We start from the raw sequence: 21,418 nt of genomic DNA on the forward strand, positions 1-21,418 counted from the left end.
CGATAGGTTGTTCAAAAAAAATTAAAATAATAAATATAGTTGAAAAAACTAAAAAACACGCTTTTATAGCATATGAACTTAAAAGTAAAAAATAAATATAGTTTATTTCTGACCGGGATATTATAAGCTTATATCGTCATAGTTACGCTATCAATAAAGAGGGTCATAACTCCCTTGGGACATTATAGATTTTATAATTCCCTCTACCTTTCACAAGTAAAAATAAATAGAAATGAAAACTGAACCATATTTTATTTATTCGCGTCGTTACAAATAATAAATGTACAATTTTGAAATGTTCCCTGAAAATTACTTCCGCCACTGGAAACAATTTCTTCTTTTGTATGGCTGGAGCTTCTGTTCACTACATCTTTAGGAGATAAAACAGCAGACTTTTTCGGCTTATAACTCTTACTCTTCCGTTTCAAAAAAGCCTGTAGTTCATTGAACTTGGTGATATCTCGTTTCTCATGTATAGTCACCATCGATTTTAGCATTGACCATTTAGTCCATAAAGAATTCGGACTATACGTTTCTGACTGAAACTAATAAACACAATTACTACCAAATCTACCGAAAAACATAGAAAATTCCTTACCAGTTCTTGAAAATATGCCAGAAATACAGTTTCAGTGACATCTTTTGGCATAACATTTTTCCGTGTCAGCCAGTCCAGATATATCTTGTATTCTTTTTGGTATACGGCTTCACTTTTCGATGGAATTAATGATTCTCTTGCTTGTTCAGCTTTTTTCAAAATATCCTCCATTATATTTGGGGTAGAAAACACGTTTTCACCGCAAACACAGCTTGATAACAAAGTTCTGTTTATAAACAAGTAACATAGCAACAACCTAGCAACAAGAAAACTACTATAATCAACGGTACCTGATTCAAATATACCGGGAAGGTAATGAATTGGTACATTTTTCCGTTTCAAAAATGAACAAAATTTTATTGAAATCGGTCAGAAATAAAATTATCTATGTACCACGGGAATTAATGAGCCTTAATAACCTCAGGCAATTGCTGTCCCTCGGGCCAGAGGCCCTCGGGACGCAAACTTTGCCATCGGTAATTAAGGCCCTCCTAATTCCCTTGATACATAAATAACTATTAAAAAAACTAAAAACACGCTTTTAAAGAAAATCGAACTAAAAAGTAAAAAAAAAAATTTTAATAAGCTTTGAACAATAACGATAGAAAAATACCAGTATTATTGTGAAAAAAGCGTGGGCGCTTTGTGTCATATTTTCTGTATATCTAGCGTTCAGGCTTTTTTCACAATATAACTAATATTTTTCGATCGTTATTGTTTTAAACTTATTTGAAAAAAAAATATTTTTTAGTTCGATGTTCTTTAAAAGCGTGTTTTTTAGTTTTTTCAAAATATATTTATTCATAGTGAATATAGCAACGTATCACACAATATGATTTCATAACCATTTCTCGCGCAAAATGAAAAGTGATTCCTCAACCTGCTTTTCTTCGATTTTAGATAGTACGCCCTGGAAAAAATGTCATATATAATAAATTTCAACTAACCACTTACCACTTGGTATTGGTAACATTCACAGGAAAAGTATTTTGGATTACTGAGTAAAAGCTTTTTTCCGGGTTTGTTGTCCTTGGTCTGCGTATTGTATGTATGTAGTTTCGCCTACATCAGCGGAAGGCGTTAGAAAAGTAAATGAGACCACGGATGCTGCACATCTAGTGTGTGCTTTGCGGACCACAAGAACAACTAGGAAATAGTTTGGGCACAGGTCTCATCAGCCTAGTTATTCAAACAAAGATCAACTGCCAAATCTATCTATATTTTTTTTTGTTTTCAGTATCTGATGAGCGGATGGTGGGGAAGCTACAGCTTCCGTTGTCAGCCGGTCGACTATTCAAACAGCCCAATGGCTTTGAGGGTAAGCGTCACCCTCAGAAGTATCTGAAGGAATCAACTTAATTTCTGTTTCTTTCCAGATGGCTCGTACGTGTTGGTGGTACTATTTCTCGAAATTCACCGAATTCACCGATACGCTTTTCTTCATTCTGAGGAAGAAAAATGACCATGTGTCGACTCTCCATGTCATACATCATGGGTGCATGCCGTTCTCCGTGTGGATGGGTTTGAAATTTGCACCAGGTAATTGCAAATTTTCCATACTTCAGTTCAGAGATAATATTTTCATTCTGTTTATACAGTACATTATTCCAAATTGAAATTTGGGATAATGAAGTAAATGCATGAATACTTTATTTTGAAGTCAAATTGACAGAAGAAACTTTCAAGATGGCGACCATCTGGGGAAAAAATTAATTGAAAAGGGGGGTCTCGTGACACATCTTTTTGAAGCTCCTGATAAATGCTTCACAGCCCTAGAATATAATGTCAATATCTTCCACTACTACAAATTGGCGGAACTTTTAATAATTGCCTCAATACATTGACATTCAACTACATAATATGAGGTAATAAGCTTGAGGTCAGTTCAAAAGATGCTCTAAACCAGGGGTCTCCAAACTTTGAAGCCTTCGGGCCATAATGATTTTTTCAGTTTGTTCCAAGGGCCAATTTCTGCCCTTAACTATATTTCTAGACTAGGATAGTCGCAAAGTTCCAACAAAGAAGAATTTTGATATTTGTTCTTAAGCATATCACTGCACCGTAAATCAATAATTTTCATTTGGACTTTCGGAGCCAGGATTTCAATGTCAGAATCGAAAGGATTTTGAAAAAGCTTAATTTCATTCGCAATGACATCAAAATCTGAAAAACGAGTATCAAAATTTATCTTCAAAGCACTCAAAGTTTCGATTGGAAAATTGACGGGAAATTCAGTCTCTTTAGTGTGGCTGAATATTTCACATGTTTCAAAATGTGTGAAACATTTTTTACGTAATTGCGATTGAAATAGTATTACTTTCTGACTGAAGGATTTGATATTGGTGTATAAATCAGGGAGAAGCTGATTTTCTCCTTGCAATCTCAAATTCAGTTCGTTCATATGATTTGTCAAATCGACATAGAAGGCTAACTTCCACATCCATTCACTATTTTCTAAATCGGCAAAAAGGGCGCTGCTTCTCATTTAAAAAAATTTCGATCTCTGCTCGAAGTTCAAAAAAGCGCTTAAGGACTTTTCCGCAACTGACCCAGCGTACGGCAGTATGATATGGTAAATCATTTTCTCCAATCTGTTGAATAAACTCGCGGAATTGTCGGTGATTCAGCCCAGTGGATCTGATGAAGTTAACAACTGATATGACTGGTTTTAGAACTTCAGACATACCCAAACATTTTCCGCACAAGGACTGTTGAATAATGATACAATGTAAGACTAATGGTTTTGAACCACCATCATTTTCTACAGCCTCTGACACAAGTGCAACCACTCCTTTATTTTTACCATACATATTTTTGCCTCCATCAGTTGTTATAGATTTCAAATTTCTCCATCGAAGGTTCTTTTTATTAATGGCATTTTCAACTCCCTTAAAAATATCTGCCCCAGTTGTCGTGCCGTGAATACTATCAATATCAAGAAGTTCTTCATACACTTCATATCTTTTATCTACTCCGCGAATAAAAATCAACACCTGAGCAGTATCTGACACATCCGTTGACTCATCCAATGCTAGAGAAAACCACTCATAATGTCCATTTTTGTCAGACAGTTGAGATGATATATTTTCTGCGATGTCTTGGCACCCTCCGAGCCACGGTGTTTGCTGACAAACTGACACTTTTAAATAAATTTACCTTTTCGGTGCATATTTCTTCGGCTACTGCAATCAAGCATTCTTTTATCATTTCTCCATCGGTGAATGGTTTGCCACGTTTTCCGATTTCAAGAGCCACACGAAAGCTGGCGCGAGTTGCAGACTCTTGTTCAGTATTCGCTTTGGTAAACAAAGATTGCTGCGATTTGAGTCCGCGTTTCAAAGCTTCAAATTTTTCCTTCCACAAACTTCCTGTATAGTTGGAGTAACTTTGAAGATGTTTCGATTCATACTGTCGTTTAATGTTATAGTCTTTGAGAACAGCTATGGTTTCATTACAAATTAAACATAGCGCCTTATTACTGGACTCAATCACAAAATACTGAAAGTTCCATTTTTCTTGGAACGTTCTGCATTCACTGTCGATTTTTCGCTTCTTTTCCATACTAACAAATCACACATAAAACCAATAAGTCAAATCAAAATACTTTTATTGACGGGTGTTACTTTATTTCACAATAGACAGTTTCGCTTCCTTCGCCTTTCCTACGCAGACTAACTCGCAGTTGCGCCGCTAGCCTTTTTATATGCAATTATTACTGCCATCTCGAGGTGATCGGAATACACTAGCTAGAACCAGAACTTTCTCGAACCAACGCGGTATTTCTAAATATTTAATTACGCCTAATGCCACCTAGCGGGTACCTGAAAAAGATAGTATATAGTACCACTACTCGCCACTAGATGTCGTTAAGTGTCACAATACACAATAATAATTGAAATGCAAAAAAACCTAAGTTTGCTTAGATCACGCACTTTGCGACTATCCTAGTCTAGAAATATAGTTAAGGGCAGAAATTGGCCCTTGGAACAAACTGAAAAAAACATTATGGCCCGAAGGCTTCAAAGTTTGGAGACCCCTGCGTCAAACAGTTAATGAAGTTTCGAACTTCAGGTTTTGTTAACAACAAAAAACATGAAATATCCCGTCCTGTCAGAAATGACAGAGTTGAAGTTGCAGTTTTAGTACATGTACAAATGGATAATCGACAATCTATCAGATGTGTGGTGTATCAGCTACTAGTGTTTATCGGATTTTGAAAGCCTACAAATTCCATCCTTTCAGAATAAGGCTACTTCAGGAATTAAACGAAGATGATCCTGACCGTCGACTTCGGTTTTGTGAGGTGTTCAAAATGATGACAATTTAGTAGAAAATGAAATAACATTCCCCTTAACTCACAGGGGGTCCAGTATTTTTTGGAACGCCCTGTATAAAAAAGAATAAATGAAACAGCCATTCTCCAGACATGTAAATATTCATTTACTTTGTGCCACTGTGTTTTCTTTGATCTTGAAATAACAAGAACAGGATTTGGATCCATTATGATGAAATGTTTACAAAATCAGTGATTCTTTTTGCTTTTTCTGTCGTCTACAGAGCTTCAAAACAATTTTATGTAGTGCTAGTTTCAAGGTTGTGAACCAATACTTAGCAATCCAGTTTATTGTTTTCTCAATTGTGATGGTAATTTTCTTCAGCTTGTATCTTGAAAATGTGTTTCGTTTTTTGCATACATTTCTTGAATTTCAATTTTTAGGTGGCCACAGTACTTTCTTCGCTCTGTTGAATACCCTTGTACACATAGTCATGTATTTCTACTACATGGTAGCCGCCATGGGACCCAAGTACCAAAAGTACATCTGGTGGAAAAAATACCTGACCACCTTCCAAATGGTAAGTTTCATCAATCATTCCGATATACAGAGAAACTTGGTAAATTGACTGTTTTCTCCGTGTTGAGAGATTCTGTCGAAGGCATGATTTAACAGAATAATGATATAAATTCTAACTTGATACTTACAAGTAGCATTAATGTGTATTCTGTCGGTTTAAAAAATTCATCATAGTAGTCCTCCTCAGATATAATACACTTTTGCCAGCGTTTCTTCCAATTCTCCAATCTTGGGGAAAAAGTCGAATGGAGCCAAATCTGGCGAATACGGTGGCTGAGGCATGATTACAGTGTTGTTTTTGGCCAAAAAATCACAACCAAGATATGGCGAATGATGCAAAAGCCATGAATTGTTTTTCCACAATACCGAACGTTTTCTTCGAATTGCTTCTCGCAAGTTGCGCATAATTCCAAGATGATACTCTTTATTGACCCAACGACAATGTGGCAAAAACTCCTGGTGTACTACGCCATAATAATAGAAGAAAATATTGAGCCAAACCTTGACCTTTCATGGAACTTGACGTGCTTTGTTGGTCTTAGCTGCACGGAAAACCTTCATATTCAAAACGAAAGGTCAGTACACCACTATCAGCGAACGCGGGCGTCGCCTGGAACAATAATCAATGTGCCTCCAGATGAGCGAGACACATCACAACACTCATGTACCCCTCCAATATATATAATATATATATATATATATATATATATATACATATATATATATATATATATATATATATATATATATATATATATATATACAGTGTTACCCATTTTTCAGGAAGTTGTATTTACAAAAACTTAGATATTATTAATTTAACTCAACTAAACTTGCTTCAACTTTTCCAATATTTTGAATTTCCTTATAGGTTCAGTTCGTCGCCATCTTCATCCATCAGTTCCAGCTCCTCTTCACGGAATGCAACTACCCCAAAGGCTTCATGGTCTGGATCGCCCTTCACGGCATCATGTTTTTGTTTTTATTCTCCGACTTTTATAAAGTCAAATACACTAGCAACAAGAAGGCTGTGAAAATATCCGATTTAGCTTGCATGGTAAGTAATGTTCCTATCTTGATGATGAAATCTTGACAATGAATGCTAATGACTATAACTCCTTGAAGTCCATAGCTTGTCTTGAATCGAAGTTCAGATATATCCGGAAGCCTGAAAAGCTACGACAGCATTTTGTGTTTTCACACTTTGAATCTCATCTATCACACATATTGATGAATGTTTCAATCCTGGGCAGTATCTTCGTACGTTGAAGATCTACAAATCATTACCAGTTTTCAAGAACAACAACGCACTTCTGTGGGAAATAGCAATCAGTTGAAATCGGGCGGGCCTAGTACTTTCGAGAATGGAGACTAGAATCTTCTCGCTTCGCATTGTAGCTTACCGCCATCTATTGTACAGTTTGACAACTATCGAACAGGACATGGTTACTATCTAGTCCCCTAGATGGCGATAATCGAGGAAACGCGCGTTAAGCGTAAAGGATCGGTAAAGTTTGTGTTAAAAGCAAAAAAAAAACGTTTTTATATTAGCTATCGCCCTCCAAAACGGCTTCAAAACCCCTCGATCTTCTATGTGCCCTTTAATGCCCTCCTATAGGCCTCCACCGCCCCCTTTGAGAAAGACTAGTGTAGGGACAATACTTAATGTCTGATTTTGGTCTTTCTGTAAATATATCTGACCAACATCACTGCTAGCTTTCTTTCCAATTTTTCTAGATGTTGGGTCCAGATTAGCCCAGTATGATTACCAGATTCTGATGGCAGTTACCAGTGACGGGGTGTTGAACTTTAAAAATTCCAGTTGCTCAGTTGTTCACTTCCTGGACTCCTAAATAATGAAAATTGCCGTGGACATTCTCGAACCAATAAACATGTATCTAATCTATAAAAGAGAGAGATTAATCTTCCTCTTGAAGATGATCACTTGGTGATCGAAACAGTGCATCACAAAAGTGTAAAATTTCAGACGATAATAGTTTTGCAGTTCTCACATAAAGATAATATTCTTCTATTTCAGCAACTACTTGATGACAAATTACCAAACGGTATCAAGAAATCGAACAGCAACGGAACCCTCAACAACACCTACATCAAGAGCGAGTACTCTGATTCGTATGAGGCGTGCTACTCCAACGGAAGCACAAAAGGTTTCGTAACGCAGTCCATAGTGAAGACGACCAGCAAAAAAGTAGAATAAAACTACAGTTTTGTATAATTTTTTAGGTTATGAAATCAAATTTCACCGTATTTTCAGCGCGCGACTTTAACAAATGTCGTCTAAACCAATCTTCGCGGATGATCGGAACCTTGAGGCAAACATTGACACCGTCAAGGATTGGTTTTTACCCTTGTTGATGCATTTAGTCTTCTTTATTTAATAAGTATTTATCAGTTGTAGGGTGATTTATGTTTTTGTTGTTCAAAATTGAAAACTCAGGGTTCAATTTTTCGCTGATGTAAATTTTATGTTTACGTTGATTTTATATATGTATATATATTATATCACTGGGGGTTTTGTTTCATACGTTTTAGAACTACCGAGTTTCCACAAAGGCATTTCGAACCTAATTCGTTCATCATCTTGATTCGGTTCATGCAAGTGTGAACTTTGAATATAAGAGGGTCTGGAATTGATCCCTGCGGTGCGCTGATACAAAAGTTGACTTGTTTTATGAATGAGTAAAGGGAGTGGGTTTTAGACTGTTCCTAGGGGTGCTAATGGTCGTTTGTAAGGAATCCCATTGAAAATTCTTTGATATCATCTGTTAGTCATTTCTCGAATCTTTAATTTTGCACTGCTTGTTATCATCAGTCTTCTTCAGTATATCTGTCTTGGGTTCGAGACAGGAAATCATTCTTAACCAAAGATAAGCCATGTTAGAGATATCAGAATACCTTCAGGCAACTTTATATAAATTTTGAGTGCTTTATCGAAAGTTACTGTCAAATAGTCTTGGTCAGTGCTTTGGTTGAAATAATTACTAACAGGAAACTGTCCAAGAGTCAGCAAAATTGTCCTGTGAAAAGCGTTTCATACCATTGAAATGGCAGGGAATTTTCTATCTTTTGTCGTTCAGGAACTATCAGAAAAATGAAACCAATCGAGATGTCCATATCTACGTATCTGTCGTATACTTCGTCGAAAATTATTAGTGTTTGTACAGTGAGTTATTCCTCCCCATCTTTTTTAACAAAACTGTGTTAATCATTGATTTAATTTTTGTATTTTTACCAACGTTTTCTTCACAGCTGTTGGAGTATCAACATATGTGGACAGTATTTCCTGTGAAATGAATGTGAATGTTGTCCATTCTGAATCCTTAGTTTTGATGCTGTCAAGAGAGTATGCATCAGTTGGAATGTCTACATTGAGTTGAATATTGAGAACTGCCTTTAAAAAGCATATAGACCATTGACATTCATTGAGTTCCCCAATATTCAGTCTTACATTGCTGCTGTTTCTAGACTTACTCATAAATTCATAAAAATGTATCCCACTTCTGACACCATTTTTTACATTTTTTGGAGATATTCGAATGAATTGATCTGCAATATAACACCTTAATACTTATTTCACAATTACTGTATTGCTCCTCACTTATGTAGTTAGAAATTTCAATATATTGAATTATAAATGGCAGGGTTAACCCTGTAATACACTGGACAATTAGGCTGTTCTTATATTTCTTTCACTTACTGGGCTTATTTAACCCTTTAATTGCATTTTAATTGTACTTGCACTATTCATTAGAATACATTTATTATATCACTGCCTGACAGTTCTGAAAATTTTTCCTATATACTATCAACCACAAATAGATGAGGAATCTAGTTCTTTATGTTTTGGGTTCAAAATATCTTGGTTTTTATGATGTTTTGCATTGTTTTCTTATCTTCCCTTGTCATCAGCTGTCAAATACTGCAAATATTTGCCTTGTTGGAATGCCTTCAAATCCACTGCTTTACATCTGCTACACATGGGCTTTAAATATGGCCCTGAAACTGATCCGTGGGCGACTCTCGATATGTTTGTGTGGAAACTCGGTTCGTTCACACCTGAAACCAATTTTTCATCTATCATGGAGGGCCATCGAAAGAAAGGTCTTTTTATGCTTGCATAATGTTTGACCGTTAGTGCCTGAAGTCTGACAACAGAAAAAGTTTAAGTTCCAGCAATAACTGTTTTAGCTTAGCTTTCGTAGGTTGTCGTTGGAGGTGACACACAAATTTTTCGTTGTGCTGACGGTTTTTTGTACTTACCATAGTTTGAATTAGTGAATCTGATGAGTATTTGCTTTCCAATACAAAAGTGGCACAAAATAAAAATGAAAAGTTGAAATAATCAAAAGCTTCAAGAAGTCTGTTGTCATTATGCGGTAGCAGGAATAACCGATTTATGTATTCATTGAAACAAAATATTTCACCTCGTTATGTTTTGACAGCATTAGGTTTTCATATTTTTTTATCTAGTGGATCTCCCAATGAAGATAGTTTTTCAATAGCGATTTAACAAAAAAAAACAACAATACGAAAGCTCTGAAGGGCGGCACATCATTTTTATAACTCTTATTGGCAGTTGAACTGTTTAATCATCAATAACTCTTTGGTTTTCGGAAAAGTTGGGATTCTTCAAACTTTATTTGATGATATTGAATAATTACATCAGGTTTTGTGGAAAGAAGCTCCCTACGCGTTTTTGGGGTGTCAAACAGGTTATTTATTGAGATATGCCAGGAGATACATTGGCCAAAGAAGATGAGGTGTAGAATTTCGTTTGAAGAAACACACTCCTCTCAGAGGAGATGAAATGTTTGTCTTTTATGAAATTTTGTGACACTATCAACGAAAGAATAAGCTTACAAAACACAAATATTCAACAGTTCTGGGTAGGTAGAAGAGTTTGCATCAGATTCTTTGTTGATGCTACAAATGAATAAAGAGTTTGCGACTTTTTGGGAGAAAGTGGACTGTATGAATTGCTTTTTCAGGTGATCCCCTATTGTAAGACTTATTTGGGAGGACAATGAAAATTTTATGAATGGCCATTTTTGAGCTATTTACAAAAAATTAAAATTGCTTGATAACTCTAAGGTAACCAAACTTATGCCTTACTGTTTCCGACGTAGCAGTAGTGAGATCAGCTAAAAAAGTTGTGTCCGAATAACGCAGAAAGATTATTCTACAAAATGCCACGAATACAGACACCAATACATTATCGTTATGTTTTTTTTTTGTGGGAGATCCAACCATTCGCTTTGGCAGACAATCGCTTTTAGATGTTTTACAGAAGAAAGGGTTTCAGTTTTTTTTTTGTATTGAAAAATTTCGTACCGTGAATTGAAGTCTAATAATTTTTATTGAAAAAGTGTATGATGTAGATCGATGTTGTTGATTTATGAATGATTTATAAGCCGGAATTCGTATAGATCGTGATTTGGGAAAGTTTTTAGGACAGAACTGAATCGACTGGAGAAACCTGCCTGAAAAATGTATCTCTATGAACAGACTGAATTTAAATTTGTTTCTTTTTTTAATTTCAAGATCCATTAGTATTTTTTCCAAGTGAAAATTTCTTTGCTACGAAGCGTTTTTTTTTCTATATAAATATACTGTTTTTTTTACAATTTGGAATAGGTTCTTGTTTTTTTTTCATTTTTCATAAGTCAAACCTTTCAAATATTTTTTTCAATTTCAACTGATTTTCAATAAACGATTTGAAAGCTTCTGCAAAATAATTTTTTCTAATTATTATCCAATAATTATTGAAAAAAAAATAATAAAAATTTCAAGTTTCCAAAACAGAGTAAAAAGTAGTAATACCCGCCTATGAGGTACTTCCTTAGGATTCTTTGAATTGAAAATTATTCATTTTAGAACAAACTATGGTCCATTTGATCAAATATTGTACTTTCACGACCGCTGTGTGGCAGCGGGTTTTTGGACCGTGGTCTGCAGGTTTTTATGCCAGACGTTTCGTCTACTACTGCGGTAGGCATTATCAAAGGCCATAAGGTAACGGTCGAAGTTCTCAAGTTGTTCCCAACACGGAAACTACAAATGCTGATATTTGAATCTGATCAGCTGTAGCTGAACATGCTTTCAAAAAAGAAGCCACTGACAGTATCTCATTTGAAGATACAGTATTACTCGATAAAACTCGAAATTACTGTCCCAAAATATTAGAAATTCAGAAACCCAGGGATAATTTCGATGGAAAAGAGGAGGCAATGAACATTTATAAAATCTGGCTACCTGTCTTTAATTGTACATAAGAGAAACCGAGCCACGCCCACCTATAGTAATATAAAACCGAAGTCAAATCCCAGCATTGTAGTTTTTGTCTTAGGAACAACTTGAGCACTTCCACCGTTACCTCATTGTCTTTGATATTGTCTACTGCAGTAGTGGACGAAACGTTAGGCATAGAAACTTGCATACCACGGCCACAAAACCCTGAAAATAGTTCTGACACAGTATGTGTATCATCAAGTGAAATACTTGAATTTCCCTTTGGCACTTCAATTCCGGAATGCTGAACGAGGCTTCCAAAATGGCAAACGGGTGTCGGACAGTTTGCTATCTGAAAGAATTATCCATTCAGGTAGAATAGTTGTCAACCGTATAAAATGTTTTCACTAGTCCAAGTTCTACTCCTTGGGGTACACATCTTGAATAATCCTTTCCGTTTTGAAGTGCTAGTTTTGTGTAAACTTTCACTCGCAATGAATGTCCAGGTTTCTCAGGTTTGATTTCTTTTAAACCAACTCCGATTTTTTCTTTCGAAATAGTGAACCTTTTTACATTTAGTGTAGTCCAATCAAAATTTGTATATATTTGTTGAGTAAGTTATGTAAGTCATAAAATTGTATGATATTTTTGTACATAAATAAAATGCTGCATTTTACATGGTGTTTCTTTTGGAATCTTGGTCATCGAGAGGAGCAGATTCGATCCAGGTGAAATCCCAAAAGTGTATTTTCAAATCCAATGAGAAATGTAACTATTCACGAATATAATTTGGTAAATGTAACCTAACAAAGTTACTGTGAGCTAATGGATTAATTGCGTAATTTAAGAAGCTTTTGCAAGCGGGGATTTTTACTTCGGCTACATCTGGATCTTATTCTTTAATTTCAGCACTTAATTTGAAATTTGCAATTTTGCTACAGTGGCGCTTCCCTAATATAATGCTTTTGGACAGAGACTTTCCGATACATAAAGATGGTTTTCATTAGTTCTTCCCTCCACAATACAACACCATCTACACGTGACAGCTGATAATAATGACAAATACATAAAGTAACCAACACAGAAACCATATCGTACATGGTTTGTATATTTACAATAGGACTGTAGCGATTTTGGGAAATTTCAATTTTGTTATTTGTCCTGCCATCTTCTGATAAGACGTCCAAGTAAAATATCAAGTGGGAAAAATACTTTTGCTACTAGTCATTAGAGGGCGTTAGGCTGTTTTAAATACATTTTCCAAACACGTTTTCCGGGTAATTTTCCACAAAACACAATCCAAAATCAAAAGAAAACTATAAATTGTATATTGAGAGTTTGTTTATTTTTTTCATATCAGAGTATACTAAAGTTAACATAGACTGACCATTAATTGAAAAAAAGTTATGAATACATTTCATTTTATTTACATTCATCAGTGAGATCTCTGGAAAAATCATTGGAATATAAATACAAAAATCTTAAAAATTGGAAACACAATAAAAGCATAGATAATACTCGCACATTCGACAAAAAATCTGATGTGCGAGCATTAGGAGGCAATTTTGATATGAAAATAAAGTTGAAAAGAAGGAGTTAATCTAGTAAAAAATGAGTGAAAAACATACTCAATTATGTACAAATTCGATACCGAACTGAACAGTAAAACCTTCATTTGCATTATCTCTGTCAGAAATCAAAAGGAATCAGTGACAGTTCATAATTTCAAATAATAAGTAAGATGAGTTTTTTACATTACTGTAGAGGTACTAGAATAGATGTTTTTTTAGTGTTATTACATTTCTTCAACTGTCGTTTTTCCAAATTTTTCTTATTTAATTTTCTTCAACAATTTTTTTCTTTCCTGTAACAAAATTTGTATCAAAGCCTCAGAAAAAACGGTCTAATTTTTTTTATGATTTTTCATCAGTTCCATTGTTTTCCAACTCTACTTCAGTTCAAATTTTTTTCAACGGTTTTTTTAATTATCTAAGTTTGGCTAAATTTCACTACATGAAAAATGCAAATGAAGACTGCGTTCAGAAATTCAAGAAAATCATATTCGCTAATGAAAAACCCTACATAAAATTCACTAAATTAATGACATTACACGTTTAAAAATTATTTACATATCGATAAAAAAAATTCACTACTTACAGACATTAATATACTCGAATATAAACAATCAATCATTGTTTCAACAGTCTCTATATTCTCAATTGCACACATAATATCCACACCGAATGACACTAAGACATCTACATATCGTGGCTGGCTCACCACGTAACGTTAACTCCGCTAAAATGGACCTATATAGAGCTGCTCCAAAAGTAAGGTTATGTTGCTAGTATTCACAGTCTTTACCTTAGTCTTGAACGAAAATACGACTACCAAGGTTTTGGCAAATTTTGTACTTGGAGAGAATCGGTCGAGTTAGATTTTGTGGGTGTGAGACTCATTTTTCAACTCATTCTTTCAACTAACATTTTTACACATTTTTCATTATTCCACCTAAAAAGTATCGAACTTTCCACATCAGTGGATCCTTGAACAATTTTAATATACTCAGGCTCATTCATGTACCTAAAAGAGTTGACATTTTGGAAAATTTCATGTCATTTGTTTCATTAGGGTGTTTATTATTTTTCACTCGCGCTTTTTGTTTGCTAGTTAGTTGTTTAAGGCATTTCACAATTGGCAACACTGACATTTGACATAATATTCAATTTATCAATACACTGACCCCTTACATGATAAAAATTAATAGCAATATCCATATAAACTCCACCTGCAATAGACATAGGTATTACATGACTCAACACTGATTTATTTATTTCATCAAAAGCGGCAAAGTTTGAAATTTTTCCATTATATTCACAGTAATTACATGTCTTCTTCACATCCTTATATGTCAAATATCAGTGTTGCCAATCATAAAACGCCGGAAACATGTATAACCAATTACGTGAATTGATCATATTCACATGAAAATGGTCATACATGTTTTAGACAGTTTCCTGGTTGGCTATACTGATATTTGACTCTTAATATCAAAAAGATGGATTCACAATTGAACTTTTTAAAATTTTATACTGCATGTGAAGTTACCTTTGATAATAGTAATCTGAAAAATATTGATTCACTATGATTTGTGTTGCCACTACAAATATATACAAATGCCAACTATTAACGTGCTTATTGCCTTTAGTTGAAGTACTAATTGTGATGAGATGAACAATATCAACTCAACATACATTAGATATCCATGTTATATGACCAAAACACTCAATCATTTTACTTACACAATAGAATTTCAAGTTTTTCAATTACAGTGATCACATGTCAAATATTTTTGCCAATTAGGAATCGCATGAAAAGTGCCGGCAGTTCAACAACACAGGCTGGACCAGCCAAGCAGCTGTCACGTAGTCCAAGTGGCCACCGGCGGCTGGATACTACCTTCTAGACACCTGTACCTAAATAATTTTCCTGCGTAGAGTGTTCAAAAAATTGTTCAACTGACTATTCCGAATAGGCAAGCTAACCACAATCTCATCCTCACCAAATCTCTCCAAGATAACGGCAGTGCATCAATGTCTTAAAAAAATTGTCCATCAGTAAAAAACTAATCTCTGCTATTCGATTCGATCGCCTCATCAAGAATCAGAAAGGAAACCGAGTTTTAGTTCAACTATTTTCCTATATTTATCACAGCACCATTTTTAGTATTCAGTAATCATAGAATTGCAGAAAAATCATAAGTTTCAACAGGAAGATCTAATCGAATGGCAGGCGTTTAAGAGTGGAGTTAATAGAGCTAACTATTCGGTTTGTCTAAATCTGGAAATACCAGGACCGAAAGTGGAGGGGGGAGAATCATACATTCATCAGTTTCGATCTAACGGTTCAATCCATCAGTTTCGATTGAATTGATGACACTGAAAGACTGCCTCAATTGCCTCGATAAAGAAAAACTGCCAGTCTTATACAACTAAATATACTAATTTCACTAAACTAATCAAGGCAGTGATATCTGTACACGGAGTCTACAGGGCGACTCGTAGTTTTTGTTGTTTTCAACTTTTCCAAACACAGAGTTATTTACAATACAGAGACATAGGCGTGCTTTGTACAGAAACTGAAATAGAGTCGACATTTTGAAAATTTCGATCCGACGGTGGTTTTGATTTCGAATGGATCGGGGCTTAGATATTTTGTGATCGGTAAACAAGTTGTGAAATATCAGATCATCAGGAATTAACAATTTTATTTTGGCGCCCAATCTGGGGCCCAGATTTTTCTATTAGCTGCACTGATACTTCACAAATCGTTCCAGAGTAAACAGAGCGTTTTTTTTGTCAAACCCGTCAAAAACCACGCGACTCTCTATCCAGATAGGCAGATCTACTTGGTAATCAATCAATTAATTAGGTAAAATCACACTCTTTGCGACTAAATATACACGAAACACACACTATAATGAACGTTTTGCAGCGCGAATTGTCCGAAACGTTGCTTCCTTCCTCGGTTGCATTGCATAGAATCCCTGATTTATATTTGGTGTAGAGGTTTTACTTAGTTGCTAATAAAAGTTCATTTCATAGTGATTAGAGAGACACAAAATGGAGCAATGTACAAGAGAGGGCGTTGTTGTTATCTCCGCTGCAACGCCCTAGGAGACTCCCATTGGTGAGGGGAAGGGGGTAGCATCGAGGGATGGGCGACTGTAGAACTGAAACGGAAAGAACGAGGAATATCAGTCAAAAGACTAAGGTGATGATGTTTTTTTTTGCAATATCTACAGTGAAGCTGTTTATGATGAGGATGTGTGAAACTGTCTAATCTGTATGCATAACGGAAAGTATATACAAGAGCAATGAAAAAGTTTTGAAAAGTGCATTGTGAGTATACATAGCTTTCGGGGTTTTCAAGAGCTCTTTCAAGTTAGTTCACTGATTAGTGATGAGGTTAAAGAAAATGCAATTCTTCTACGCAACTATAATCCTTCCATGTTTCTTGGGTCTCAGAGCTTCCACAATCTGAAAAAATAAATGAATATAGAACAATAAGAATCTGCTGTAGTGTAATGAAAGACAAACTGAATCGTTTACCCCAAAAAGTTTATGCATAATATAAACCTTTGGAAAGCCCAAATAGCAGATTCTCTGTTTATCTATATTAATTTGTTTTTTCGATTTTTCAAGGGTAGAAGCTCAAAAAACTTCAAGGAAAATTAACTCCTCCACAAACAACAATGTCTTGCAAAGAATCTCCTTGATAGAAAGAATTTTCAAAGAAAAATATAAGTATTTTATATTTTATATTTATTTTGATTTATAATCTATTTTGTATCAATCTGGCATTTGGCAATAATAGTGTTAATGAACGCAATGTTCGACGTTTGTTTAAGAAATTTCGTTCCGGGGGTTTTAGCCTCAAAGATGAACCCCGAAGTGGTCGACCTACAGTAATCTAGGACGAGGATTTGAGGACCCTGGTGGAGACTAATCCATCACAAACGGTGCGTGGGAAGGCAGAAGAACTGGACACTTCGATAACTGTCTCACTGGTACAACTTGCGTCAATCAGGTCCAGGCAAAAACGACCTTCCTTGACTTCATCGAATCCCGAGAGATTAATTTTTATGCTGGCGGAATCAATCGACTCGAGTTACGTTCGAAAAAGTGCACCGATTCAAATGGCGCTAATTTCCATTGAATTGGATGAGTATTGAATGAGATATTACAAAAGTATACTTATAGAAACGGAGAAAACTCTTGAAACAACCTGTTATTTGAAATATTTGAAGGCTATATATACTCAAAAAATAACTATAGTGACAGGCTAAACTAACCATTCGAGAACGTGAAGTTAGAACAGAAGGAAATAAAGAGTATGTAATTAAAAAAAGCACTAACCTAAAAAACAAGTGCATCACGCAGCACAGAGAAAGATGACGGGTGATAACAGAATTTCTAGGGTCTTCTTGAAAGGGGCACAGCTGTTATCCTTCCTGTACAACAACCATCATCTTACTTGAGCCATTTATTTAAAAAAAGAAACCTTTTTTTCTATGTTGGTATTGTTAACTTTTCGAAAAGCAAGAGGTAATCGAAAACTTGCTAAATAACCCGAGTTAATTTCATTTTACTCAGTTTACACATCATGTAAACAACACTGTACAAGGCGACGGCATTTTTTTGAAAAGTCAACAAACAATGAACGAAAATAATGTTGATGTACAGATTTGACTTCCATGCATTCATCAAATTGAAACATTCTATCCGGACCTCACAATATTCTTAAACTAAACTAAAAAAGATATGGTGAGAGATTAGAAAATGTATGGTAAAGTTTTAATGAACAGAATCTACGATTATTGTAAAAACAGATGAAATCAACAGAAACACAACAAATCAACAAAAAAGTTGAATTCAACGGATTTCAAACTAATGTTTTCGAAAAATTGAACCACTGATTGAAAGAGTGGTAAAGAGCAAGACATACAAGAAGTTCATCAGAATTTCTAAAACATGGAATGAATTTTGTAAATAAAACAGAATCTGAAAGCAATAGATTTTTCTGATTCAACTGATCAGAGTTTTTTTGCTGGTATCTTTTTGGCAACACTGTTTTTGACAGATCACGCGTGAATCGTGTCTTGTGTCATTGTCAAACTTGTTAAGTTTGGTCTATAATTTAACCATGAATCGACTTACGAACGAATAACGCTTGCAAATTATTGAATTTTATTATCAAAATTCATGCTAGGTGAAAAAAGTGCATCGTGCATTTCTTCCAATTTATGGGCAGTTCTGTCGGCCTACTGAGGGAGCTATTCGGAAGCTTGTGACTAAATTTCGAACCCAGTTTACATTATTAGACATTAAACCACCAACACGCATACGGACCGAAGAAAATATTGCGGCTGTATCCGCCAGTGTTCGTGATGACCGTGAAATGTCGATTCGCCGCCGTTCGCAGCAATTGGGCCTCTGTTACTCCACTACGTGGAAAATTTTGCGAAAGGATTTGGATGTAAAATCTTATAAGATAGAGCTGGTGCAAGAATTGAAGTCACACGACCTCCCACAACGTCTAACATTTGATGAATGGGCGCTGGCAAAGTTGAAGGAAGATTCACATTTTTATCGAAAAATTGTGTTCAGCGACGAGGCTCATTTCTGATAGAATAGTTACTTTAACAAGCAAAATTGCCACATCTGGAGTGAAGACAAGCTACAAGCATTGCAAGAGCTACCGATGTATCCCAAAAAAGTCACTGTTTGGTGTGGATTATGGGTCAGTGGCATCATCGGGCCGTACTTCTTCAAAGACGACAATGGTCGGAACGTTACTGCTGCCCAAAATGGAAGAATTGGACATGCCCGACGTGTGGTTTCAACAAGATGGTGCTACATGCCACACGACACGCGAAACAATGGCCCAATTAAGAGCCGCTTTCGGTGAACAGTTTATCTCACGTTTGGGGTCCGTCAATTGGTCGCCTAGATCGTATGATTTAACGCCTTTGGATTATTTCTTGTGGAGTCATGTTATGGCTCATGTCTACAGGGATAAACTAGCAACGACTGACGCTTTGGAAGCTAATATTGAAGCATTCATACGTGAAATACCGGTCGATATGTTAGAAAGAGTGTGCCAAAATTGGACCTTGGGCATGGGCCATCTAAAGCGGATCCGCTGACAACATTTGCATGAAATCATTTGTGTTGTTTTGAAAATCAAATCCTATACCTCTTAAAAAATCACCAGTTATGTTCAATATAGTAAAATTAAAAAATACATGGAATTTTACAACTTTGTGAACATCTGAATATTGTGAGATCTTGTACCTATACTAGCTTCGGAATTAACTCAACAAAACTACAGAAAGAAACCGTGTATAGGGTACTAACTACGATGGTAAATAAATTTGCAAGTCGCAAACGCCAGCATGGAAATCATATGGGTGGGTGCTATGTTAATGAGTGACATAATGAGTATTATACACTAAAACAGAAAATTAAAAACACTTAGCACCTTTTGGTGTACGTTATTTTGTCGTTGAAAGGGTTCATTGAAGCAAAAAAATTGAAATGATGCAACATAAAAATGAAAATGAGATATGATGAAAAATCAATAAATGGTGTGAAATGTAAATAAGTAAATGATCAAATATCTACAGATATTTTATCATTTACTGATGCAATGAAGAATATCAGAGTCATTATTTTTACTAAGTAGTGGATTCACAACAAAAAATTTCGAAATCTTTTGAACAATGCATCTCAATAATTCATAAATAACAGGAGTTGAAAATGATCACAATTACTATGTACCTTTTAGGTGAAGAAAACAACAAAAATAGTAACTTTCGGTCTTGGAGGATAAATTGTTGATAAAATGGCACTTGTGAACTTGACTATATTTTCCAATCCCACACCTGCAACCAAAGTTGCGACTTGATCCCACTTCTGAAAACTGAAAAATATTCGTGTAGACTCCCTCAATTAGCTACAGTGACGTGAAAATGTGTCGGTGAAAGTAAATAATGTAACGAAGCGAAAAAAGCGTGATACTATACGATAACGACTTGAGGTTTAACGTACACCGAAAGGTAAGTGAAATGTGCGGTCACCTATGCAATGGCGCTGCGCTGGTCTGCGGCGTCGGCGGCCGTCTTACCTGGCGAAACTCTTGAACGCCGCAGATTGGGGGTTTATGCACAGAGGAACCCGACTCGTGTTCAGCTGCTCCGCTATGAATTTATGCATCTCCTCTGTAACAGAAAGACAAAGTCATCGGTGAATCATCAAGATGAATAAAGCTCTGAGGAAGCCAGCCACTCGTGCTGGCGAAACGTCAGGACACAGTTCCGAACTACGACGGCCTTCAAACCCGAATGAAGATGGTAATACTGAACATCTCGGCCGCGAAGATCTCAATCAATTTATCAGAAAAATAAAACTTGTCATATGATAGAAAAAAAACACAGACGAAATTTAATTTATTCCAACGAAAATTATTTGAAAAATGCAGATACTCTTTGAAAATATTTTCTTTAAATGGTATACTGTAATGAATCTGAAGCCGCCCCTGACCGATATGTCAGCCAGCACACATGACATCCACGCAAAAGGAATGCAGTCGGCAACCGCCGATTAAACTCTAGTTGAGTACCGATCGTTACCGATATATAAGGCCGGCTTCTCGTCCCAAGAGGGCAGTTGAGTTCAGAAAGTGACTGGAGTGGTAAAACAAGGAATTCAAATAGTGGAGATAAATTAACCGTTACTTGCTAAGTGTTGAATATAAATTAGTTTGTGATAGTGAAATATTGTTGGTAATAAATTTGATTAATACAGTTAATTCTTTAATTAGTTACAAAACAGTGCATTTCTTTAATGCCTCCCCCTTTTATTTTTTGAACGGGACAACTCAAAAAATTGAAAATTGGGATAACGGAATGAATGCATGAATATTTTATTTTGAAGTGATATTGACAGATGAAACTTTCAAGATGGCGACTGGGCGCCATTTTGTAGTAGATAAAGATATTGACTTCATATTCTAGGGTTGTGAAGTATTCGTCAGTAGCTTCAAAATGATGTATCACAAAACCCTCCTTTACATTTAATTTTTTTTCCAGATGGCGCTGTCAATTTCATCTGTCAATTTCACTTCAAAATAAAGTATTCATACATTAATTTCATTA

General features: G+C 35.5%; 2 protein-coding genes across 7 annotated transcripts in view; one reads left to right on the forward strand and one right to left on the reverse strand.

The window, feature by feature from the left end:
• The window catches only part of LOC111504679 (very long chain fatty acid elongase 7), a 29,781-nt gene extending 17,405 nt beyond the window's left edge, over nucleotides 1–12,376 (forward strand). The window contains exons 4-8 of the mRNA XM_074175506.1: nucleotides 1,836–1,916; nucleotides 1,975–2,137; nucleotides 5,316–5,452; nucleotides 6,323–6,508; nucleotides 7,490–12,376. Of these exons, the coding sequence (XP_074031607.1) occupies nucleotides 1,836–1,916; nucleotides 1,975–2,137; nucleotides 5,316–5,452; nucleotides 6,323–6,508; nucleotides 7,490–7,669 (747 nt within the window). The 3' untranslated portion in view covers nucleotides 7,670–12,376. The remainder of the gene's footprint in view (nucleotides 1–1,835; nucleotides 1,917–1,974; nucleotides 2,138–5,315; nucleotides 5,453–6,322; nucleotides 6,509–7,489) is intronic.
• A 636-nt stretch (nucleotides 12,377–13,012) lies between these two features.
• The window catches only part of nmo (serine/threonine-protein kinase nemo), a 196,389-nt gene continuing 187,983 nt past the window's right edge, over nucleotides 13,013–21,418 (reverse strand). For 2 of the 6 annotated variants that reach the window (XM_074175507.1, XM_074175510.1), the window contains exons 9-10: nucleotides 20,389–20,482; nucleotides 13,013–16,432 (exon numbers count right to left, since the gene is read on the reverse strand). In XM_074175507.1, coding sequence (XP_074031608.1) covers nucleotides 16,354–16,432; nucleotides 20,389–20,482 — 173 coding nt within the window. In that variant the 3' untranslated portion in view covers nucleotides 13,013–16,353. Of the gene's footprint in view, nucleotides 16,433–17,618; nucleotides 17,714–20,341; nucleotides 20,483–21,418 lie in introns of all 6 variants that reach the window. The other 4 variants (XR_012465493.1, XM_074175508.1, XR_012465494.1 and 1 more) reach the window with 4 other exon arrangements.

Source organism: Leptinotarsa decemlineata, unplaced genomic scaffold (assembly GCF_025532065.1).
Source record: "Leptinotarsa decemlineata unplaced genomic scaffold, Ldec_3_MD MMD2_tig00001064_RagTag_RagTag, whole genome shotgun sequence".
In the NCBI taxonomy this organism is placed as follows: domain Eukaryota; kingdom Metazoa; phylum Arthropoda; class Insecta; order Coleoptera; family Chrysomelidae; genus Leptinotarsa; species Leptinotarsa decemlineata.